The 26,955-nt window shown below is 36.5% G+C and overlaps 1 protein-coding gene across 1 annotated transcript; it reads right to left on the bottom strand.

The window, feature by feature from the left end:
- Window positions 1-8,948: 8,948 nt before the first annotated feature.
- LOC141714486 (uncharacterized) lies at window positions 8,949-9,377 on the bottom strand. Its single transcript, XM_074518004.1, has one exon. The coding sequence runs from the start codon at window positions 9,375-9,377 to the stop codon at window positions 8,949-8,951; it is 429 nt and encodes a 142-aa protein (XP_074374105.1).
- Window positions 9,378-26,955: the final 17,578 nt, after the last annotated feature.

The raw sequence follows: 26,955 nt of genomic DNA, 5'->3' as shown, positions 1-26,955 counted from the left end.
CATCTTTTCAAACTTGACCGTGGTGAGTCCCTTTGTCATGATATCTGCACGCTGCAACTCAGAGTTGATATGCCTGATGACTATCTCCTTCCTTCACACACATTCACGAATGAAATGATACCGTACATCGATGTGTTTGCTCCTGCCATGAAACACTGGGTTTTTTGCTAAATCTATAGCAGACCTATTATCAATATATAATGTGACTGGACCTATTTCTTCCCCTGTGATCTTACTCAACAAATTCTTTAACCAAATCGCCTGACAGGCAGCTGCGGTGGCAGCCATGAACTCTGCCTCGCAAGATGATAATGCAACACACCTTTGTTTCTGAGAGACCCAGGTTATGAGACTATTATTCAAATAAAAAACCATTTCCCCTGTGCTTTTTCTGTCGTCTGTTTGCCCAGCTAAGTCACTGTCTGAGTATCCCACGAGCATGTTGTTTGTATTGTGCCTGGAGTACACTAAACCAAAATCTAGAGTCCTTTTAACATACCTGAGGATCCGCTTCACAGCATGTTTGTGCATAATAGTGGGCTTCTCCATAAAACGACTCACTATACCCACTGCGTAGGCAATGTCCGGGCGAGTGTGAACAAGATAACGCAACCCCCCGACCATACTTTTGTACTCCATTGGATCCACCAGCGTGCCACCTTCGTCTTTAGTAATGTGTTCCTTTGGGTCCATAGGATATTTAGTGGGATTATATTCTCCCATTCCTGCCTTCTCCAACACCTTGCGAGCATATCCCGTTTGTTTAAGCTCAATAAAATCATCCCCTTGATTCACTTCTATTCCCAAGTAGTACGTCAGCTTTCCCAGGTTGTTCATCTCGAACTGATCACTCATCTGTTGCTTAAACTCTTCAATGACAGCAATGCTGGTGCCTGTAATCAGTAGGTCGTCTACATATACTCCAATAATGAGTGTATCACTGCCTTTATTTTTAGTATATACCGCATACTCATGTGGGCACTTGGAAAAACCCATGATCTCAAGACAATTGTTGAGCTTCGCATACCAGGCTCGCGGAGCCTGTCTTAAACCATAGAGTGCTTTTATCAGCTTGTAAACCAAGCGTTCTTGTCCCTCCTTGACAAATCCCTGTGGTTGAGTAACATAGACTTCTTCCTCTATCTTGCCATTCAGGAACGCTGTTTTAACATCTAAGTGATGTACCTCCCAACCATACTTTGCTGCCAAAGCCAACAGCAGCCTAACAGTCTCGAGTCTGGTGACAGGAGCGAATATTTCATCAAAATCCACTCCTCGTTCCTGAACGTATCCCTTCGCTACAAGCCTTGCCTTGTATTTTATTATTTCACCATGTGCATCTCGCTTTATCTTGTAGACCCACTTCAGCCCAATCACCTTACGATCTGCAGGTAACTCCATTAGTTTCCAGGTATTATTTTGCTCGATGGAATTCATTTCTTGCTGCATTGCTTCCCTCCAGTTCTTCTCCTTGACAACTTGCTCATAGTTTCTTGGCTCATCCACTCCCATTAATAACAACTCGTCATCTAATTCGATTTCTTCAGTGTTGTTATATATGTCAACAATCGAAGCAAAACATTTTGGTTCACTGCTAACTTCTGTTTCCGAGCTTTGAGTTCTTGATAGTGATGAGCCTCGTGTGCTTGACTGTGATTGAGGTGTACCCATCTCAGTTTCCGAATTAGAACTCAAATGCTGAGATGAACCTTGCGTGCTTGACTGTGATTCTGGTGTACCCATCACAGTTTCTGAATCAGAGCTCAACTGCTGAGAAGCGTCAGTGTATCATTCATTATTTGTGAAGCTGTCCACAACAGTGAATGTATGCTCACGACTACAGGTTAGAATATCTTGCTGAGCTTTATTCCAGTTCCAAGTTTTTCCCTCCTCGAAAATTACATCTCTGCTTACCAAGATACGATCCGTTTCTGGATCATATAAACGATAGGCTTTGGTTCCAGGCTCAGTTCCCAGATGCACCACCTCCTTGCTTCTATCTTCTAATTTCTTTGTGTAGAATCCTGGCACCTTCATGTGACCCAAGCACCCAAATATTTTTACATGTCCAATGTTCGGTTTCTCACCTTTCCATGCCTTGTAAGGTGTTTGTCCGTTCATGGAGCGTGTGGGAAGCCTGTTAAGAAGATAGACAGAATGCCTCACAGCTTCTCCCCATAACGTCATCGGCAACTCCATTTGTTTTAGTAGACTACGAGCCATAGCAACTACAGTGCGGTTTCTACGCTCTACTACTCCGTTCTGCTGAGGGGAGTATGGAGCCGTATACTGCCTTGTGATTCCATTTTCTGCACAAAAAGCCTCGAAATCTTTAGAACAGAATTCCCCTCCACGATCAGTTCTAAGAGTTTTAACCCGCTTCTCTGTTCCGTTCTCCACTCTAGCTTTAAAACTTTTAAACATTGCTAATGCCTCGTCCTTTCCCTTTAACATGTAAACCCACATCCAACGACTATAATCATCTACAAGAAGCAGAAAATACTTATTACCTCCCTTAGTTGCTGGTGAAATTGGACCACAAAGGTCTCCATGTACTAGCTCCAGTCCTTGCTTTGCGTGAAAATTTGATTGAGAAGGAAATGGCTTCCTTGCCTGTTTTGCCATTAGACAGTCCGTGCAAACACCTTTTGGCTGAGAAAACTTAGGCATACCATGTACCATTTGCATCGAGTGCATCAACATCAAAGCTTGAAAATTAACGTGGCCTAAACGTGAATGCCATAACCAAGACACTTCTTCACAGCTTGTTTTCAAACATGTACCTTTTGCAGTCTCAATAATGATTTTATACAGTCTGTTAGGAGACCTCTTCACTTTCATAAGTAATTTTCTTTGTGTATCATACACCCATAAGTATTCACCATTTAGGACCACCTTATTCCCAACTTCAGAAAGTTGCCCAAGACTGATTATGTTATTTCGAAGCATGGGAATAAAATATACCTCATCGAGTATACGCTCCTCACCATTTTTGCACGAGAGAATAACAGATCCCTTTCCTTTAATATCCACCGTCGATCCATCCCCGAACCTTACTTGACCTGTCACATTTTCGTTTAGCTCCTTAAACTTGGATCTTTGTCTGGTCATATGGTTGCTTGCTCCATTATCCAGATACCATAAATTCGACTCCACTTGTTCACTACTTTGTTTGAGCTTTGGTACCACCTTCCTTTCATTTATCAACATCAGGTCTTCTTTCGTTTCTCTGTGTTCAGTCAGCAATAAAGCAGGCCCATCGTCTTCAACTTGATTCATATTCATTTCATGTTGTTGATCTCGTTCCTTTCGGGGTTTTTTACACTCAGCTGCGTAATGACCGTAAGCACTACAATTATAGCATCGTAGCCTGCTTTTGTCACGTCCAACACGACCACTGTTTCTTCCTCGGAATCTCTGGCTGGGGGAACCGTCAATATCACCTTTGTTGTTGTGTTTAATCCACTCGTCCCTTGTCAGTAACAACTTTCCATCAGCTCCTTCCCGTTTGGACCACTCCTCTTCTGTGAGTAAGAGCTGTCCTCCCCCATCTTCTGTTTGTCCTTTCACACGTTCCTCGTGAGCCTTCAAGGAACCCACAGCTTCCTCAACTGACATGGTGTCTAAATCACCGAACTGTTCGATGGTAGAGACAATGTGGAGAAATTTTGATGGTACATCACGAAACAGTTTTTTCACCACATAGCTCTCCTTCATCTCCTCTCCCAGAGCACGTATCTTAGTTACCATTCCGTTCAGCTTTAAATAGAACTCATCTAGCTGATCACTATCCTTCATACTCAAGGATTCAAACTCACTCCTTAGTGTCTGGATCCTGGCTTTTTTCACGCGCTCTGCTCCCTGACACATAGTCTCAATAGCCTCCCAGGCTTCTTTGGCTGTTTCTTTATCAGCCACAGATAACAGAATATCTTCAGGTATCCCCTGGTATATGGTAGTCAGGGCGATCTTGTCTTGTCTGTCATCAACTGCAGCTCCCTTTTCTTTGTTCTCGATTGCATTCCACACCCCTTGAGCCTTCATAAACACTTTCATCTTAAGTGCCCATCCTGTGTAGTTACTCCTGGCCAACATCGGATAATTCAACCCTATTGCTCCTTCCTTCAGCTTGCTAGTCTCCGTAGTTGTCATTTTTGGCATATACTTGGGCATACAATAATCTGAGGCTCTGATACCAAATAAAGAAAACAATCTGATATATATATAGATATAGGTGTTTAATGTAAAACTGAGGAAACAAAGTACACGTGAAAGCTGTGTTTTTATTAATAATCCATACAATACAATATATAGAAAACTACAGATAAGAGAATGGCTAAAAACTAGGATCACACACAGTAATTCACTCCTACAATGACTCTAACCAACATCGTGCATGCACCTACAACTTCTCTTCTAACTGATGATTTAAACAGATATGCAAGACTTATTCAAACGTGGAATATACCACTCAGCTGAATAAAAACAATCAAATAAAACAATGCAAATAAATCAAATAAATGTTTCAAATTATCCAACAATTGGCCCCGTTTAAATTTGTCCCATCTCCAGGATTCCCCACTCCTCCTCAACCGTGGAAAAATCAGGAACCTCTTCCAAGAAATAGCTGCACCTGATCAAGTAAGAGTTCCAGTTTCCAAGTATGGAAAAAGGTTGAAGAGTGGTGGTGTCATTGAGAGCACTGAAAAGCTTCAGATATTCACTGAGATGCTCAAGAACCAGGGTCCTGATGAGATGGTTGCCTAATCAGTAAAATTGAAAGTGGGAGAAGCTATTCTTTTGATTACCCTTGCCTACGCCCATAGCCTGTACCTGCATTTCAAACACGGGGAGCGGACCACTGAAGCTACCCGTGTAGAACAAAAGCTTGTAGAGGAAGTCGGGGAGCTTAAAGCCTTCCTGAAGGCTAGGGATGACGAATTAAAAAGAGCTGCTGAGACACTACGCAAGATAAGGGTTTCCGAGTCCAAGTTGTTGAAGGAAAATGAATAGATGAACAACACCATTATCACCTTTAAGAAAGAAAAGAAGTAAGAGATGACCGAGCTAGCAAGGAAATCCCATGAGCTCAAGCTAAGAATTTCCAAGCTACAATCAGTTATGAACAACCATAAGGCCATGCTTCTTGAGACCAAAAAGATGAAGTATAAATCTGGATGGACAAATGGTGTAAAGGACTTCATGAAGTCCACCATTGATATTTTCCCTGATTTAGACTGGTCGAAGCTTAGAGAGAATGTTGCGAAGGAAGGTGCCAAGATAAAGGCAGAGAAAATAGCTGAAGCTGCAAAGGTGATTCCAACTGAGCCCATAGCTCCTGAAGCGGTGCACGAAACTTCACTTCCTATTGACCATGCCGAGGTGCGCGCATACGATCCTCCTGCCAATGAACCTACTATCAACGCCATTGCTGATATGGCCATTGATACCGCAACTACTCCTTGACTCCTCTCCCCATGGTTAAGTATTTCTTTCTTTTAAGAACCTTTTTAACAGATCCCTTGAACTTTAATGGTGCTTTGCACCAAGACTATGATGGTTTTTATGGATGAGGGTGTAGACACATTATAATGCCTTATAAGTTGTACTGCTACTTAACTCCCCTTCCCCGTACTTGCTTTTAATTTAATATTGTACTTTTGGTTTTATATGTTGTATTACTCCTTTTAATTATTGCTAAGGTAGATAATATGCGGGCATAACTTAAGGGCTTTAGTAGGGGTGTACAGATGAACCGCTCAACCGCATCCAACCGCTCACAACCGAACCGCATTTTGCTGATAGCCGCAAAATACAGATTGGTTGTGGATATAAATTTTAAAAACCTCTCATTCGAGATTTGGATGCGGTTTTAAATTCTTGAGAATCGCAAAATCGCAACCGCAACTGCAACTCGCAATATATATTTATAATAAAATATATTTCCAAAAATGTAGTTATATGCCTCCACACGGAATATAAGTACATGTATCCAAACTATTTTTTATGTTTTTAATATACTTGCTCCACACGGATCATTAGTTTGTATCTTATTTTTGAATCTAAATTTATCACGTAACTTAAACTTGAATTTATTAATATTCCGAATTTATTTTTTTTACAAATTATTAATTATTTTAAAATAAGTGGTTGAACCGCAAACCGATCCGCAATAACCGTAAATTCGCAACCGCAATTGACGCGGTTCGGTTGCGGATGACAATTTTTTGCGGTTGCGGATGACAATTTTCAAAAACCGCTCTTCGGTTTGGTTCGACTTTTACTCCAAAACCGATACTATCGGAACCGCGTACACCCCTAGCCTTTAGGACTAGAACCTCAAGTGTAAACTTGCATACCGCAACTCTTACTTCTAGACTTCGTACCTTAGATTTACTTAGAACTTAGTTAACTTATCACTTAACTTTCATTCCTGAAACTTATAAGTAGCTTAACTAAAATCTTTAAACACCTACTTATTAGACTCCTTGACTTAGATTATTGTTCTCGGTGAGTAAAAATGAGTTTCAATCCTAAAATACTTTTTGTTTTTTTATGCCTAGTCATTTTTATTCTCTAAGCAACACTTCCTTCTTAAAATGTTGTACTATCGTTACTTGATACCTCTTACGTCACCTTAACTCTATTATTATTACTTAAAATAAAATTATGCTCAAGCTTCCTATTATTGCGTCTACCCTCCGAGTCACATAGATTCTAATAAGATTATAATTTTTTAAGATTGTTATAGGATCCTTTACCTTTCAATCACTTGAACCAAAACCTTAGTAGACAAGCCGTGATCATAACTTTGGTTTTATCCTACTCATTTTCTTAGTGTTTATCCTTAATCTAATTGCTTAATCTTTATCAAATTAAGATTATGACCTACTTGATATGTTTTTACGCTTACTATACGCATGAAAATGCACCCGGGATACCAAATGCTTACAAGTAGAGCCGGCCAAACGAACGGGCCGAGCGTGTCGGGCCGAATTCTGGACTGGCCGGTTAGTTGACATCTGAAACTGTGAACGGCACGCGAGGATATACAGTTCGGGCCGAGCCGGGCCGATTACAGAGTTGGAAGACTCGTGAACGGCACGTGAATAAAACGAATAACACGGTTCAGGCGAATAGGCGATTTGTGCGGTTAACAAACGAATAATTTGATTAAACTAGAATAAGAAAACTGATAGGTAGGCGGTTAACTGCTCGGTTCAGGTGAATAAACTTGATAATATGCATGTTGCACGCGCATACCATAAGCATATTTATATTCTTTTTTAATAAACTCTTGTGTGTAGTTGTAAATTACAATGAATCAACTTTTTTGTAAACATAAATTACAATTTTTTTTCTTTTTTTAAATTAAGCATAAATTAATTAAGTATAAAGATTAAAGTTACAATATTGTAAACATAAATTAAACATAAATTAAATATAAATATTAAAGTTATAATATTATAAACATAAATTGATCTTTTTTGTGATTGTAAGATTAAAGTGACAAGAGAAGCAGAATTACAATCTTTTTTCCTTTTTTCAACTTCATTTTTTCGATTTCAGCTGGACAAGAGAGGTTTGGTACATTGACAAGCTCATACTATAGAGGCGCACATGGAACCGTTCTTGGTATGACTTCCGATATAAGAAATTATTTGTTCTTGGCGCGTGAACTTTAATCGTGACCAACGAATTATTCGCGGGCCGGTTAACCGCGAATAACCCCCTCAATTTTATGTCTGTTCGTCAACGAATTAGCCGGTTCGGGCCGGTCTGATTCCGGGCCGGTTCCGGTTTTATAAAATAGTGTTCGTGTTCGGTTCATTAAACTTGACGGTTAGTGCCAAATAATTAACTTTTCGTTGACACGCCGAATTAGGCGAATTTTGACGAGCCGAATTGCGAATAGGCCGAGCCAAACCACTCGTTTGTCCGGCTCTACTTACAAGAGCTTAATATTTTTCCAAGGTGGTAGCTTTTTATATGAAGTTAAACCTGTAAGTTGGTTATAATTAAACATTTATACTAAGAGGTCTTCTATCAAACTATCATTGTTTTACTCTTTATCATTTTTATCATTGGAGTTAATTGCAGTTTGCAATCCCTACCTTTCATTAAATAACAAAACTATATACTTACTTTCAAAAATATAGTTTGCAACCCTTAACTTTAGACACCAAATACAATATGCATCCCTTTAACCATTTTGTTAAAAATATTTATATTGTGAAGGGTAAAATTGAAATTTAGCAAAATATTTAAATAATAATTTTAATTATTTTTAAATTAAACTAAAATTTAGAATTTCAAATTATAAAAATAATATTAATGTCAATTATTTTATTACTCGGTATAATTTTTAAAATTTTAAAATATAGATATATTTATAAACTTTATGATTATATATATAAATATATATTTTGCTTAATAAATATATTTTAAGTAATTAGCATTATGATTAATTTAGAGTATTTCTAATAGAAATTAGCTATAATTTTTTTCATGTAAAAAATGCATTAAAATAAATATTTTAATTAATTTGAAATTTTAGTTATTAATATTAACATCTCAATTTTAATTTTATAACCGCAAGGGATGCATGTTGTAGTTGATATTGAAAGTTAAGGGTTGCAAACTGTATTTTACTTAAGTATGTATACTGTTTTGATTATAAATGAAAGGTGATGGTTGCAAAGTGTAATTAACTCTTTAACTATTTATTTGAACCTTAACTGTCTAGAATAATTAGATCCACATTCCAAGGCACGGGTACATTCTGATAGCCTTATTTAAATTCATATTCTATGATTTTCTACAAATGATTTGTTAAATGCTAGTTGACGTTCTAAGTTTTATTCTTTTTTTGAATAAACTCGTACTTGCATTCAATTATTCATATCAAACTCTAGTACATGAGAAATAAAATTAGGAAGAGTGACATACTACTCTCCTTTGTCTGACATAGAATGTGTAGCTCTAGCTAATTCATGTGCCACACTATTCGCAGACCTAAACGCAAACTGAACTAGCACTTGATTTATGTGCTTTAACAAGTGAAGACAATCACCAACTATAGTTCCAAAATGAGACTCACCCGGAGCTTTCTTACATGCCTGCATTAATTCTTTTGAATCAGTCTCAAATACACAGCTTCCATACCCTAATTCAGCAATCCACGAGAGTGCTTCTTTTAAAGCAATGGCTTCTGCTTCTCTTGGTCTCCATGCGCCTTCCACTTTCTTACAAAAAGCCCCCATAAACACACCTTGTGCATCTCTTATAACCGCACCGCACCCAATGCTATCTTGAAACACTGCTGCATCCACATTGACTTTGATCCATCCCTCATTCGGTTTCTCCCATTTTCTCATTCCACCTTCTTATCGACCTCTTACATCCCTTACTTGAGCTTCTTTCCACTCTTTCAACAATTTACTAGATGCTGCCAATACACCAAAAGCAGATCCATTTGCCTTATCCCAAGCCCATTTATTTCTTATGTTCCACAACCCCCAACTGATCATTCCTATTTGCACACATTGTTCCCGTGAGCAACTATCGAACACCCTTATTATGACCATAGCAGCTGTCTCTTGAGTTGAGTGTTGCACCATCGAACTCAATCCTGCCATATGACATACCGTTTTCGCAAAATCACACGAAAACAATACATGAGTATCCGTTTCAGACTCAGCATGACACCAGGGACACAAGATGTTTATATCGACATGCTTCATTACCAATGCATAGGCTGTAGGAAGACAAGACTTACACACTCGCCACAGGAAATTAACAACCTTACATGGTAATTGTAGAGACCACAACTTAGTCCAGTACCTCTTATCTGCAGTGTCAATTTCCCCTTGCAACCATCGATATCCACTTTTGACTGTAAAATCCCCTTTTTCATCTAATATCCAATACCATGAATCTGCAGTCTCATTTATTAACAACGGAATCTGCTTAATAAGCTCAGTATCTCTATCTTGAAAACTGTCATGAAATATATCCAACTCCCATCTTCGTTCATCCATCTTCATTAGACTATGCACTGTACTCTCTTGTAACTGCACTGGCACTGGGGTCATTACATACCCATTAGTCATATTTGGCAACCAAGGTTCCCCCCACACACGCGTATTTCTACCATCCCCAATTTTTCTTCTTGCCCCTGCCTTAACCACCTCCATAGACGACACAATACTCCTCCAAACATAGCTTGGATTTGACCCCACTTTAGCATCTAACAAACTCGAATTAGGATAGTATCTCGCCTTCATTATTGCAGAAACTAATGGATTAGCTTCTTTAAGCAATCTCTAGCCCTGTTTAGCCAACATAGACAGATTGAATTTTCTTAATTCCCTAAGCCCCAGCCCTCCACAATTCTTTGGCACACAAACTTTATCCCAGGACATCCATCTTACTCCCCTACTATTTGTTCCATTTCCCCATAAGAAAGCGTTCATCTTTCATTCAATCTCCTCACACATGGTAATTGGAATTAAAAAACAGATTCATCCAGAAACTCGACAATGTTTGAGCTGATGAAGATAATAATGTTACCTTTCCATGCTTTGATAACTCTTTATTATACCACCCCTTCAATCTTTGCTACACTCGATCACTAATAAATCCAAATACCTCAACCTTATTTCTACCAACACACATTGGCATACCAAGATACTTCCCAGGTTTCTGAGCTTGCTGCACTGCTAGACTACTACAAACCTCCACCCTGTCCGCTTCAGCTGTATTAGGACTGAAAACAATCTCAGACTTATTATAATTTATAACTTGCCCTGATAATGCTTCATACCGCTGTAGCAAATCTTTTAGTGTTCGTGCCTCTGCTTTTGTTGCTCTAAGGAAGAAATAACAATCGTCCGCGAAAAGTAAGTGTGAAATACTTGGTGCATTATTTGCAATTCGACACCCATGCAGTAACCCACACTCTTCATGCTTTCTAATCATACCACTCAAACCCTCCGCACAAAGAATATATAAATATGGCGATATCGGGTCTCCTTGTCGTACTCCTCGATGAGGAACCACCTTTCCAAACACTTCTCCGTTCCTTATGAAACTATATGAGACTGTTTTGACAAATTGCATCACCCTTTCTATCCAGGTCGCAGGAAACTTAAACCTTTCAAGCATCAACTCAATAAAATCCCATTCCAGACGATCATAAGCTTTAGATATATCCACTTTCAATCCAGCCACCCCAATCTTTCCTTGTGTTTTCCTTTGAATGTAATGGTTGATCTCATATGCTATTAACGCATTATCAGTTAACAACCTTCCTTTAATAAATGCACTCTATTTTTCAGAGATAATTGCATTGAATTATTCTTAATTTAGCCTAGCACGTACTTTCTAAATGAGAATATCTTACCAACACATATTCATTTCTACAACTGTTAACGCGCAAGTTTTAGCACACAGACGCACCCAAAAAAACTTTACTAGAAACAACTTTAATAATGTGAATTATTTTAAATTATTATTTTTAATAAAATTAACTAAGTGCATTCAAATTACCTTATTTAATATATATCAGTTTTATACTAACTTGACCAAAAAGATAATAAGTTAAAATGAGGTTCGTATTCAGAGCTTCATATTCGAGGTACCTCACCAGAAGAGTACATTGAGTAGAAGCTACACTATGAACCTAACATATAACACTAATTCTAAGCTCACTTACTCAACAATGCTTGCAAAAACTACTCAGGATGACCTAAAAGGTCCTACTAACATATTTTTAAATCAATCATAAGGTTCCACAACAATCTAACAGTTTATAAAATTTATTCTACGCATGCAATCATACCTTATTGAATAGAAATATTTAAAAAATAGAAAGGAACATGATTATCTCTTAACTCTATCTATTATCTTCTATATCCATATTCCTACCTCTGTTAGGTCACATAACACTGTAGAAGGGGGTTGAATACAGTGTAGAATACAATCAAATCGATTTCGAACTCAAGTAACAGTAAACAAATATATTCGATATAATAAACTCTGTTTCAATGGAACTGTTCTCTCTCAGTGATGAACAAATATCACGAGAGCTGCTAGGTTACAATGTATGATCTTCTCGATAATGATAACATATATAGTGTAAACATATGTCTGTGTTTATATAGTACACAGTTACAAAATAACTTCTAATTAATATGGAATATAATTCTGTCTCCTAAAATATATCAATCAGAAATCTTATACAAGTCTTTAAGTCCTCTAACTCTTTCCATGCATATCTTCTTTTTGTAGTAGTCTCGATCTTCTTTCCTGTAAATCAGCTTCCTTCCTTAACTGTTAGTCCTCCTGCACTTAAGTTCTGATATCCATCTTCTGATATTTATCTTCTGATAATCTAAGTCCTGATATCCTTAAGTTCTGACTTCCTGTAAGTACTGATTTCAATAAGTACTGATATTTCCTGTTTGTTAAGATCTGAAAACTAAACATGAAATATATTAGATATGACATCTCAAATATATCTAACAATCTCTCCCAACTTGTAAATTGTGCAAAAATATACAAGTTAATAGATTTGATGATGTCAAAAACATTTAAGTTCAAATGCAATAAGAGTTTAATAAGACTATTAACTATAACTTACAGTCCTTGTAGTTTTACCAACTTCACTGGATCAATCTAAATCCATAATGATTCTTAACAAAATCTCTTACCAGCTTGTCTTCAGCTTTCCTAAGAAATTCAACTAACTGTGCTTTGACCTGCATCAGTTCTTCATCCTTAATATCACCAATTTGATAAATGGCTGTTCTGAGAGCTTGAATTGATGTTCTTTCAAGTCCATCACCAAGTCTGATAACTCTAGGATGTGAAGAGTTTTCATTATAACATAAGCATCTTCCTTTCAGAATAACTTCCACCTTAGCAGAATTCTTCAGCATAGGAATTTCTCTTCCATCATCTTCAGTAATCATTGGTATATACTGAGAAGTCTTTGTACCATAGATTCTAAATAGATCTCTTATAGCCTTCAAAATGTATTCTGACCATCTTCTTGTAACATCAGATTTTACTTCCAGAAGATAGTGAATATGTTGAAGTTCTCTGACAGACTTCTTTAGCACATCAGTATCATCTATTCTGTAAGTTAATCCATCATAGAGAAATAAAATCAATTTCTCCTTTAGATTTTCCTTATCAAGAGCATCTATTACAATTTGAGCAGACAACACTTTGTCAAGGTGCTATTGTTTGATTTGTTCATATGGTTTGTCTGTCAACATGAAAGGATCTCTTAGAGTAACTTCTACTCCTGTTTGTATTTTCTCTTCATCAGAACCTAATCCAGCTTTATCTCTAGGTTGCTTGGATCTCAATCCAAATGTTGCGAGTTGACTCAATATAAGATTGGATTTTGGTTCAACTGGAGTAGCTTTCTTCCATAACAGCTTCTTCTTATCAGCAATTGTCATCTTTTCCAAATTAACTTGATCAAAATTTATTGTTTCTTCTGTAACTTGTTGTTCTCTATTCTGAACAACTTGAGCAGTGTCAGAGGTTGTTTTAGATTCTTCAATTATTTTTCTTTTCTTCAGAATTGGAATAGTTTCATCTTCTATCAAATCATCATCATGCACTGTAGTTTGATAGACTGGAATGGAAGAACTTATCTTTTTCTCAATATTTAAAGGTTCACCAACCTTTTCTTTTCCTTTTGATTTAGGATCAATCTCAGTTTGTGATCTAGTCTTGGAATTTGAAGTCTCAGAATTTGACTTTTCCCTGATCATAATGCCTTTTTCCTTAGGTCTTGGAGGTTTCTTTGCATCAGAAGCTTTAGACTTAAGATTTGCATTCTCAGCAGCAAATCTAGCTTCTTCCTCCTTGAGAGTTTCTAAATTCATTCCTGGATTTTGTTTCAGAAATAATCTTCTAGCTATCTCCTCATCAAGTGTCTGGATTTTAGGATTTTGTAATAAATAGTAGTATGCTTCACCTTTAGCTTCAGAGTTTGTAAAAACTTCTGAGAGTCTTTAGATCCTGACTGAATCAGAATATCAGAACTTGACATCAGACTTTGTTTATCTCACAACATCAAAACTTGACTTGTTCTGTGTAGAAGAATTTCCTTGAACTTTTCCTTGACCTCTTGTTAGGTCCCAATGTGTTTGTAGAAGGGGGGGGGTTGAATACAAACAGTACCAAATAATCGAATAAATGCGGAATAAAAAATGTGAAACAAAATTCAAGTTAAATAAAAATATTATTAAACTTGAAAGGTGTTACAACAACTGTATCGATTACAAGGTATTAATCTCAAATCAATTATCACAAATCTAGAATAAATTCGACATGAACTTTTTCTATTTTTGCAATAATTAGAATCAAATGCTAAACGCGATTTGAGATTAAGTTCTAGGGATTTTGATCCACTAGATTGTTACACAAGAACAAGATAAATAATTCTAGTGGTTTGGATTTAACATTAACAAACTAGAATTTTGATCTTGATGTAAGCAGAGAAGAAAATAAAATGTTTCAGAGGCGGCTGCTTTTTTTCCTTTGTTCTTGAATGTGTTCTGTATGATTGAGATGTTTTGAGTTGAATGACTTCTGCTTCTATTTATCAACAGCCAAATTAATTGAATTGGAATGACAATCCTTTAAGCTTGTATGACAATCGGTGAGACTATCCTTTTGAGCTAGCAAGACAATCGTTTGAACCAGCATGACTATCGGTAGGACAATCTTTTGAACTGGCATGACTATCGGTAGGACAATCTTTTGAACTGGCATGACAATCGGTATGACAATCCAGATTGTCATGCTAGTTCATTTTCAATTGTCTTGCTGATTTAAGATTGAATTTAATCCAATTAAACTTCTGAAAATTCCTAAAATTAATTCTGAATTAATTAATCAATTAATTTAATTAATCAAAAAATTAATCTTTGCAGATATAATTTATTTACTTAATTAAATTATATGACTTAATTAATTAATAGAGAATTAATACTAACCCTGAGCAGCATTCATTCTTCCGAATATCTTCTGAAAATCACTGAGAATTATGAATCAATTCCACCACTTCAACGTTGACACTCGATGTACTGTCTGGTTCATGAGTGACTAACTTCTGTGACGTTTCTTCATGTCTTGACTTTGACGCTTTGATTTTCTTCAGATTAAATCCTTGTAATTAATGATACTCTGACGAGATCTCTGTCACTTGATTAAATCCACGATCTTGATTTATATCACTGAGGCATGATCAACTTATTGAACTTCTTCCAGTGAATTACCTCCTCAAGTCTGTAGATGAACCTTGTTTCTGAATCCTTTGACAGATATTACTTTGCGAGATCTCTCTGACGGTCGATCCACTATTTACTTATTACATTCTTATTTGAGTTGAGTTGAATCCTCGAATATACAAATAGGCCTATGACATATGACTTACAATCTCCCCCTATTTGTTTGTTAGACAATAACACACAAATACCTAGAGGATAACTCAACTAACAAATAAGAAAAAGATATAAACATACATGCAAAGTAAATAGCATAAAAGTTCTGGATGAGATTTAACATTTTCCAGATTCCAAGTAGATGTTCCTCTAGACTGAACATATCTTCAAGTAGTTCCATCTTCATTTGTACAACCACATTTCCTGTTGAGAAGCCCATATCTCTTGCTTCTCCCCCTATGAGAATCAACTGATTAAAGAAGATCACCTTCGTTTTACCACCTCTCCCGTACAATAGGATCCGCAGATAAAAACCAATGGTACTCCCCTAACAGCTTCTTCCCTTACTAGGAAATCACCTTGTGTTTACCACCTCTCCCGTACAATAGGATCCGTAGTTACAAACAACAATGGTGTGGAGTAGTGTACATTTTTAGGATCTTTTTCTTCCTCCCTGCTATTTCTCCCCCTTAGTTGAGGAATCCTCCAAACTATTACTTAAGCTTTTATCTCCCCCTTAAAGAAGGAATGTATGCCGTCGTCTGAAGGAGTTCTCATATTTCACTTGGTTGGAAAAGAAATAACAAGTAGTTTCTTTTTCTACCTCACTGTGAGTGTGTGATTCTGTTTAGTGTACCTCACATGTGTTTCACTCTTCTCTCCACTCGTGTTTACACTCATTCTCACAAGTGTATCACTCTTCTCTCATAGCTCCATAATCCAGCTGTACCTGCAAGGAAAATCACCTTAGCCATCCTTAAGGAGGTCACAGGTGGTGCAATGGGAGTTCACAAATCCCCATCCTTGTTAAACTCGTCAGATGAATCTGAGTCATAATTTACAAGTTGCTAGTTTCCCTTTTAGGGTTCCAGATTTGAATTCTGGGAAGGTAAACAATGATCCAACGAATTTAGCATAAAGATCAAAGTTCCCTTCTAATGTCTGTGAAGACATTTCCTTGTGACTTATCAGGTAATATCTGAATCATTGTCAACAATTTGCCGATCTGCACCTATGTCAGATCCACTATCCGCAGATGCATCCAGGGGATTTAAGCCTGGGGAGGTAGACACTGACCACTGACATATGGCTTTTGGATCAGTATCCTCTCCTAACACCTGTAAAGACAATTGGTCCACTAACGAACCTTGAACAATCGAATCTGACCTTAAAATGGTCGAAACTCTTGTTTCCGTCAACTCATCCTTTGTGTGTGTAACCTCTCCTTGTGCATCAAGAATTGATTATGTTTGAAGTGGTGACACTACATCGGATACCTTGGCCGACAGGCAAAATTCAATAGACGCACCCTGTTGAGAGAATGAATCTAGTAACTGTTTTTGTGCCTTTTCAGCCATTACATCTTTTTGAGAAGATGTATGGGGGCTAGCAGTTGTCTTGGTTTAAATACTACTCATCTATGTAGGAGACAGAGCTACTGGGTTGACTACAGAACCTTCCTTATGTGGTGCACTAGGCACTATCTCCCTCACGCTCATTCATACTACATTTAGTGGTAAGAGAGTGTTGGTTGGTTCTGTTTTTGTGTTTGTCTTTACAGTCTGGGATATACGTTGTGGGTTTTCAACCTCATGACTGTTAATGAAAGAAAGTCATTGGAGACTGAACCTGTAACACAGAATATATGGTAATAGAGAGAAAATGATTTACAATAGTGATTTCAAAAGATTTTACATGAAATAAGAAATCACTAATGTAGAAAGAAGTTTAATTTTTGTTTTTCAAAATGAATGAGTTTTTGATAAAACATTGATCACTTAGGGTAAAGTCTAAGTAATTCTCATTCATGTCAAAAGCTTACAAATATCTGCAACATAATGTTAACAACATATCATTGACCGATACTTGTCAAGTACTTTAGATACTAATTGTTATGTTGCATTAACAATATACCACTGCACATATAAAACAATATTATTGTGCCTAGTGATAAGATAGTTATAAATATGACGACTCTACTTATTCATATAAAACTGTAACTGCGGTTAGAGTGCCATACCATGTCCTTGACGATTGCTTGAGCAGTATACTAGTTCATACCAACCTGAAGTGAGACTGTGAAGAAGAGATTGCATAGTCCAATAGATCTGCAGCTGCAAAGTCCATGAACTGTGGTGCATTGACTTCCTCTTTTGACTCACCAACCAGGAGTGCACTTGTACACATCTTACTAGAGTCCAATTTCAAGTGTAATGTGCATCAGGTGCCTGATATGTCGTAATATTCTCAAGTCTCATCACTAGTGCTATATGTTAGATACTGCTTCCTGATAATAACCTAGCACAATATACAAAATTACAATGATAACATTCCCAGCTTGTAAACAGCCATATCCCTCAGATAAACCTTTGTTGTTATCTCCAAAGGTAACCATGGGGCCAGCTTTCTCAACCACATTTGATAGCAGGGCTCTATCTCCGGTCATATGTCTTGATGATCCACTGTCAAGAATCCACACTACCGGTTATACTTGTTTAATGCCCTGCACTACAAATGGATTAGACCTTCTTCGGAACCCAAACTTGGTTGGGCCCGGCATACTTGTAGAACTGTCCTTTGTCAGGCAAAACAACATTTTTAATTTTAATTGTCTCAACTTTCTCAATGACTGAACATTTGACCTTGTAAATAACCTTAACAAATTTCTGTTTAAGCTTAGGCACAAATGTCTCCTTTCTAGCCTTAGAAGGACTGGCAGTCTTAGACCTATCATGCTTCTTGTTATTCACATGCTGACGAGGAGTAGTCTTATCATTAGACACATGCTTACCATTAAAATAAGCATACATCATATTAAAAGCACAAGACATACAATTAGAAACACCACATGCTTTATGAGAGTGATTAACAGCAGGCAATTTATGCATGGTAGACATGGCATTTTTGTTATCCAACTCATGTGTGTCTGAGTTAGTCTCAGTTGCTTTCACAACTTTGACTGGAACTTTCGACACACTTGACTTGGAAACAACCTTCTCATTAGCAAGATCTTCAGCACGTATTTCTTCTTGAATAACAGAAGAGGTCGCATCAAATGGTTCAGCAATTGATGCTTTATAGAGGGGTTCATCAACACCCTTAAGCACATGTGGTACTTCCCTCCCTTTAGCACAGACATGAGGAGGAGAGTTTATGCCTAATTCTCCAATAGCAACATTGTAATCATAACCTATTCTAGATGTTTGATTAACAGCTTGCTTACTGTAGAACTCTTTAGCCTTCGAACAAGAATTGAAGTAGGCTCTAACCTTAGTCTCAAGACCGGTGATCTTGTCTTTGAGAATAGTTTCGAGTTTTCTATAACAGTCAACTCTATTCTCTAGAAAAGATACCTGTTCTTTTAATTTGTCTTGATTAATGTGCACAAGTCTTAATTCATTGACCTCTTTCTCAAGGTCTGTGATCTGTAAACTTAACAGTTCATTATCACGACGTGCACAATCTAAGTTACCTCTTAGATGATAAACCATTTCAGCATCAGAAAGTTTTACCTCTATTCTTGACGATGAAGCTTTTCCATCAACAGCCATAAGAGCAAGATTTCCTTCTTCTTCATCTTCACTGTCAGTATCATCCCAGCTTCTTCCCCTTGCCAGATAAGCCCTTTCAGAGTTCTTTCTTACTTGCTTTGGCTTCCTACATTCTGTGGCAAAGTGTCCCAACTCATTGCAGTTATAGCATCTAATGGTGCTCCGATCAACCATCCCTGTTTTGTATCCACCACTGCTGGTGTTAGAGGATGAAGATCCACCTTTCTGGAATTTGTTGTAGTTGGACTTGTACTTAAGCTTGGGATTCCTCTTTAATCTGACATGGGAGAATCTCTTGACAATTTGGGCCATTGACTCGTCTTCCAATTGCTCCAGCTCTTCCAAGGAATAAAAATCATCACTTGATTGATTTGTAGTAGGAGGATCATATTCTGCTACTAACTCATTTTCCTCACTCTTGGAAAACTGTACCATTCTTTCTAACTGTTGAGATTGTTGTTGTTGTTGACCTTCAGCTACAAGTGCAGTAGATGTGCTGACCATTCTATCATTCCCGTAGACTTCCTTCTGTTGAATCTGCTCCAACTCATAGGTTTTTAACACTCCATAGAGCCTGTCCAAAGAAATCTCACTCAGATTTCTAGCTTCTCTAATGGCAGTGATTCTATGTTCAAGATAAGCTGGCAGTGTTAAAAGGAACTTTTTGTTGACCTCCCTGATTGAATAATACTTTCCAGTGATGTTCAGGTTGTTGATCAACGCATTGTACCTCTCAAACACTTCAGTAATTCCTTCTCCTGGATTTGATTTGAAATGTTCATATTCAGAGGTTAGGATTTCCAACTTGTTCTCCCTAACTTCCTCTGTGCCTTCATTAATTACCTCAATAGTTTCCCACATGTGTTTAGAATTTTTACAGTTCATCACATGTCTGTTCATCAAGGGATCAAGGGAATCAATTAATATTAATTGAAGGCTGGCATCCAAGGAGGCTTCTTCCTTCTCAGCAGGAGTAAAGTCTTCGGGCTCTTTTGGATAGGTTCTAGCTTTAGTAGTCACCACACCATCTATTATTACCTCCGGTTCAATAACCATCGGAGTTTTTATACCCTTCTTTAACAAGTTTGAATATTTGGGATTTGCAACTTGTAAAAATAATAGCATCTTCTTCTTCCACATGATATAATTCTCTTTATCAAATTGTGGAATTTTAACGGTTCCAACTTTATGTGAAGTCATTATGAATTTTTTTGAGTGAATAAAAAATTCAAGAAGTGAAAGAAACACAAAAGTCTAGGATCTTGATTTGTTCGTTAATCAGAAGGCTCTGATACCAATTGTTAGGTCCCAATGTGTTTGTAGAAGGGGGGGGATTGAATACAAACAGTACCAAATAATCGAATAAATGCGGAATAAAAAATGTGAAACAAAATTCAAGTTAAATAAAAATATTATTAAACTTGAAAGGTGTTACAACAACTGTATCGATTACAAGGTATTAATCTCAAATCAATTATCACAAATCTAGAATAAATTCGACATGAACTTTTTCTATTTTTGCAATAATTAGAATCAAATGCTAAACGCAATTTGAGATTAAGTTCTAGGGATTTTGATCCGCTAGATTGTTACACAAGAACAAGATAAATAATTCTAGTGGTTTGGATTTAACATTAACAAACTAGAATTTTGATCTTGATGTAAGCAGAGAAGAAAATAAAATGTTTCAGAGGCGGCTGCTTTTTTTCCTTTGTTCTTGAATGTGTTCTGTATGATTGAGATGTTTTGAGTTGAATGACTTCTGCTTCTATTTATCAACAGCCGAATTAATTGAATTGGAATGACAATCCTTTAAGCTTGTATGACAATCGGTGAGACTATCCTTTTGAGCTAGCAAGACAATCGTTTGAACCAGCATGACTATCGGTAGGACAATCTTTTGAACTGGCATGACTATCGGTAGGACAATCTTTTGAACTGGCATGACAATCGGTATGACAATCCAGATTGTCATGCTAGTTCATTTTCAATTGTCTTGCTGATTTAAGATTGAATTTAATCCAATTAAACTTCTGAAAATTCCTAAAATTAATTCTGAATTAATTAATCAATTAATTTAATTAATCAATAAATTAATCTTTGCAGATATAATTTATTTACTTAATTAAATTATATGACTTAATTAATTAATAGAGAATTAATACTAACCCTGAGCAGCATTCATTCTTCCGAATATCTTCTGAAAATCACTGAGAATTATGAATCAATTCCACCACTTCAACGTTGACACTCGATGTACTGTCTGGTTCATGAGTGACTAACTTCTGTGACGTTTCTTCATGTCTTGACTTTGACGCTTTGATTTTCTTCAGATTAAATCCTTGTAATTAATGATACTCTGACGAGATCTCTGTCACTTGATTAAATTCACGATCTTGATTTATATCACTGAGGCATGATCAACTTCTTGAACTTCTTCCAGTGAATTACCTCCTCAAGTCTGTAGATGAACCTTGTTTCTGAATCCTTTGACAGATATTACTTTGCGAGATCTCTCTGACGGTCGATCCACTATTTACTTATTACATTCTTATTTGAGTTGAGTTGAATCCTCGAATATACAAATAGGCCTATGACATATGACTTACAATCTCCCCCTATTTGTTTGTTAGACAATAACACACAAATACCTAGAGGATAACTCAACTAACAAATAAGAAAAAGATATAAACATACATGCAAAGTAAATAGCAGAAAAGTTCTGGATGAGATTTAACATTTTCCAGATTCCAAGTAGATGTTCCTCTAGACTGAACATATCTTCAAGTAGTTCCATCTTCATTTGTACAACCACATTTCCTGTTGAGAAGCCCATATCTCTTGCTTCTCCCCCTATGAGAATCAACTGATTAAAGAAGATCACCTTCGTTTTACCACCTCTCCCGTACAATAGGATCCGCAGATAAAAACCAATGGTACTCCCCTAACAGCTTCTTCCCTTACTAGGAAATCACCTTGTGTTTACCACCTCTCCCGTACAATAGGATCCGTAGTTACAAACAACAATGGTGTGGAGTAGTGTACATTTTTAGGATCTTTTTCTTCCTCCCTGCTATTTCTCCCCCTTAGTTGAGGAATCCTCCAAACTATTACTTAAGCTTTTATCTCCCCCACAACGTCTATCCCAGACTGTAAAGACAAACACAAAAACAGAACCAACCAACACTCTCTTACCACTAAAGCTTAAGTAATAGTTTGGAGGATTCCTCAACTAAGGGGGAGAAATAGCAGGGAGGAAGAAAAAGATCCTAAAAATGTACACTACTCCACACCATTGTTGTTTGTAACTACGGATCCTATTGTACGGGAGAGGTGGTAAACACAAGGTGATTTCCTAGTAAGGGAAGAAGCTGTTAGGGGAGTACCATTGGTTTTTATCTGCGGATCCTATTGTACGGGAGAGGTGGTAAAACGAAGGTGATCTTCTTTAATCAGTTGATTCTCATAGGGGGAGAAGCAAGAGATATGGGCTTCTCAACAGGAAATGTGGTTGTACAAATGAAGATGGAACTACTTGAAGATATGTTCAGTCTAGAGGAACATCTACTTGGAATCTGGAAAATGTTAAATCTCATCCAGAACTTTTCTGCTATTTACTTTGCATGTATGTTTATATCTTTTTCTTATTTGTTAGTTGAGTTATCCTCTAGGTATTTGTGTGTTATTGTCTAACAAACAAATAGGGGGAGATTGTAAGTCATATGTCATAGGCCTATTTGTATATTCGAGGATTCAACTCAACTCAAATAAGAATGTAATAAGTAAATAGTGGATCGACCGTCAGAGAGATCTCGCAAATTAATATCTGTCAAAGGATTCAGAAACAAGGTTCATCTACAGACTTGAGGAGGTAATTCACTAGAAGAAGTTCAAGAAGTTGATCATGCCTCAGTGATATAAATCAAGATCGTGGATTTAATCAAGTGACAGAGATCTCGTCAGAGTATCATTAATTACAAGGATTTAATCTGAAGAAAATCAAAGCATCAAAGTCAAGACATGAAGCAACGTCACGGAAGTTAGTCACTCATGAACCAGACAGTACATCGAGTGTCAACGTTGAAGTGGTGGAATTGATTCATAATTCTCAGTGATTTTCAGAAGATATTCAGAAGAATGAATGCTGCTCAGGGTTAGTATTAATTCTCTATTAATTAATTAAGTCATATAATTTAATTAAGTAAATAAATTATATCTGCAAAGATTAATTTATTGATTAATTAAATTAATTGATTAATTAATTCAGAATTAATTTTAGGAATTTTCAGAAGTTAATAGGATTAAATTCAATCTTAAATCAGCAATACAATTAAAAATGAACTAGCATGACAATCTGGATTGTCATACCGATTGTCATGCCAGTTCAAAAGATTGTCCTACCGATAGTCATGCCAGTTCAAAAGATTGTCCTACCGATAGTCATGCTGGTTCAAACGATTGTCTTGCTAGCTCAAAAGGATAGTCTCACCGTTTGTTATACAAGCTTAAAGGATTGTCATTCCAATTCAATTAATTCGGCTGTTGATAAATAGAAGCAGAAGTCATTCAACTCAAAACATCTCAATCATACAGAACACATTCAAGAACCAAGGAAAAAAAGCAGCCGCCTCTGAAACATTTTATTTTCTTCTCTGCTTACATCAAGATCAAAATTCTAGTTTGTTAATGTTAAATCCAAACCACTAGAATTATTTATCTTGTTCTTGTGTAACAATCTAGCGGATCAAAATCCCTAGAACTTAATCTCAAATCGCGTTTAGCATTTGATTCTAATTATTGCAAAAATAGAAAAAGTTCATGTCGAATTTATTCTAGATTTGTGATAATTGATTTGAGATTAATACCTTGTAATCGATACAGTTGTTGTAACACCTTTCAAGTTTAATAATATTTTTATTTAACTTGAATTTTGTTTCACATTTTTTATTCCGCATTTATTCGATTATTTGGTACTGTTTGTATTCAACCCCCCCTTCTACAAACACATTGGGACCTAACACCTCTACTCTTATCAGAGTTTCCCTGGTCATCACTTTTATCATCCTTTTTCTTCAGTATTTCCAATAGGTGAGCATTTGGACTTAACTACCTTCTCCCTCTTTTTGGCATCATCAGGAAGTAAGAGAGAAAGAAGAAGTTCAACTGAAGATTGGATTTCTTCCAATTGAGCTTTCTGAGAAACTTGGTTAGCCAGTACCTCATCAATTTGGGCCTGTTGCTTCTCTTGAATCTTCTCAATGGCTTCAATTTTCTCAAGAGTAGGTCTGATAGGTTATCAGCATGTTCCTTTAGTGTATCAACCTTTTCATGAGTAGAAGTATGTAGACCTTGAAGATGTTTGGTAGATAGAGCAGTGATCTTGAGTTGTGTCTTTAAATCAGCATTTTTGAGCAACTCATCAGCTTTAGCAATATGCTCTGTCAAAATGTTAGAACTTGGAATGAAATTAGTGTCATTCCACTTCTTGGTCCACTCCATACCTCTGTGAGTATCCTCCCACGGAATAGGTGCTTCCTTTTCAACAAATTTCTTCACCAATTCTTCCTTTCCTAGTATAGAAACTGGAGTCTCAGCAGAAACACTTTCTTCAGAACTTGAGGAAGACTCATTATGTTCTGACAATACAACAGTGTGTGAAGCGACTGGAGATTCAGGAACAACTTCATTTAAATTCTGAACATCAGAATTTATCTCCAGAGCTGGTGTGGTTGATGTAAATGGTATCTCAGCATTTAAAACTAGAAAATGAGTTGGAGATTGTTAAGCTTCTGTAGATGGAGCTTCCAGATAAAGAACATTTGGTATATTCAAATTATGAATATCTATTTCAGAGTTTTCAGTTTTTTCTTTAGCATCATCTGTAGCTTTAATAGGTGAGACAAGAGGGGTTACAACTGTACCAGTAGCAGTGTCTTTGGCTTGAGCTGGAAGGGCTTCAATGATAATCGGTTCTTTTGAGATCAGAGATTCATGATCCCCTTTCCTCAGCTTCTTCAGTATCTTCTGATGGAGCCTTAGCCAAATATCTCATAGCCTTCATTTTCTTCAATTTCCTTGCCAATGAAGGAGTTGCTTCAATAGTAACAGAACTTACAGATTTCTTTCTTTTTAAAGTATCAGAACCTTGAGCTACTATTTCTGTCTGAGAAGTAACATTCTCAGCTTCAACTATAACAGGTTCTGATGCATGAACCTGTGCTTCAACTGTTTCCTCGAATCAATAAAATTTATTATTGACCATAATTGTAATCAAAACATTCATCAAAGGATAAAGTTTAAATAGATGAAGTAAAGATTAACAAATTCCAATTAGAACATGCACAGTCACATAATATGAGAGAAACAGAGACTAAATCTTGCAATTAAGGAAAATTTCATTAATATATCAAACGAGTACATTTCATGAAATTTATAGATTACATGCAAAAATTACAAGATAGTCCTAGTCTAAGAATCTTAACATCAACAGCCTCAGTCCTAGTCTAAGAAAACCTATCAACTAGTTCCTCCTGCTGCTGACAAAGAACACTGCAAGACGGATGATTTGTTCTTACGAAAGGAGAGCCTCTCTCCTTTCTTCTTCCAATTGATCAAGATGGAGCTGGTAGTCCATCGAAAAGAACAAGAGGTCTGTGTGAACCTCTTGTGGAACAGAGTTCCAGAGCTCTTCAGGAATGGCGGTGACATGCCACTCCTGTTGCCAGTCATCACAACTCAACTCTATATTGAAAGTTTCATAGTTCATGAACAAGTTGAAAATAACCATTTTTGTTTATGAAGAAGAAAAATGATGAGAATTAAAAGAGAGAGTGAGTTTGTGAGAAAATGGAAGATGATTTGGCTGGGATGAATAGTCGGTTTAAATAGCCAATGGAATACCAAGGGACACGAGGACTGTTTAACGAGTAAGAAAAAATAATGATGCCTCGTCTCCCTAGACCGATGTGTAATAATAACAGTCAGTAAAAAGTTAAAGCAAGAGTTAATGAGCACGTAAAATAAACAATAATTACTGTGCACATGCAGTTTTTCAAGACAAACACGTTTATCACTAACTTATAATGATTATGACTGTTTTTATCTTACCCAAATATATTCTGATTTAAATATGACTATTTCAGTTTTTATCACAAATAAGTCAAGTAAAGAAAAATACCACTTAAGCATCAAGGATTCCATCAGGATTTAATATCAGAACTTAACTTATATCAGATTTTAACAGTCATCTGAAAATGGCTTCTGAACTCAAAAGGTGAATATCTTTTTCTGTGATTCTTCATACAAATATTGACTTGTTTCCTTTAGAGTTTAATCATTAGAACTTCCATCAGAACTTGTCCTCAGTTTATGCAAATGATACTTAACTGTTTGTCAAAAACAACTAAATCACCACAGTAATTTTCATCATTCATATGGAGTGAAAGTGTGTGCATTCAGAAAAATATCATATAAAGATTAAAGTCTGATAAACTTCAGTACATCTTAGAAATAAGGCATAACTAAGAAAAGTGCTTAAAATCTGTCATCAATCATGAGGTCTACTATAAAACAAATTTATGCAAGAGTCCACCTCAATTATTTGTGCTCATTTTATGCATCTTTTGAAATTCCTTTTTACAGTGGCTTCTCAGTGTAAGTGAGTCACGACTGCTTATCAGAATTTATGCTGTTGTCAGAGTATTTCTTAAGTAATCAGAGAATGTGAAAAGTCACCAAGAAAATTTATTTGATTTTCTAATGCATATTACTTAATACCAGCAATGCACTTGGGTCTTCCCTTCCACATATTTACTCTAGATCTCAAAGGAGTACCTGACTTTTATTTCATTTTCTTTTCTTTTCATTTCTTTTGATAAGTGAGGCTTATCAGCATTTAGTTCATCCTTAAGATTTACTAACATCAGAATATAACAGAT

The sequence above is a fragment of the Apium graveolens genome, chromosome 3 (genome assembly GCF_009905375.1).
Source record: "Apium graveolens cultivar Ventura chromosome 3, ASM990537v1, whole genome shotgun sequence".
Classification (NCBI taxonomy): Eukaryota; Viridiplantae; Streptophyta; class Magnoliopsida; order Apiales; family Apiaceae; genus Apium; species Apium graveolens.
Note: the sequence above shows the minus strand (reverse complement) of the source record. Positions and strands in the feature narration are given on the sequence as shown.

Excerpts from the sequence above, each read along its gene's own strand:
- LOC141714486 (XM_074518004.1), bottom strand. The coding sequence starts at position 9,377 with ATGAGAAAATGGGAGAAACCGAATGAGGGATGGATCAAAGTCAATGTG.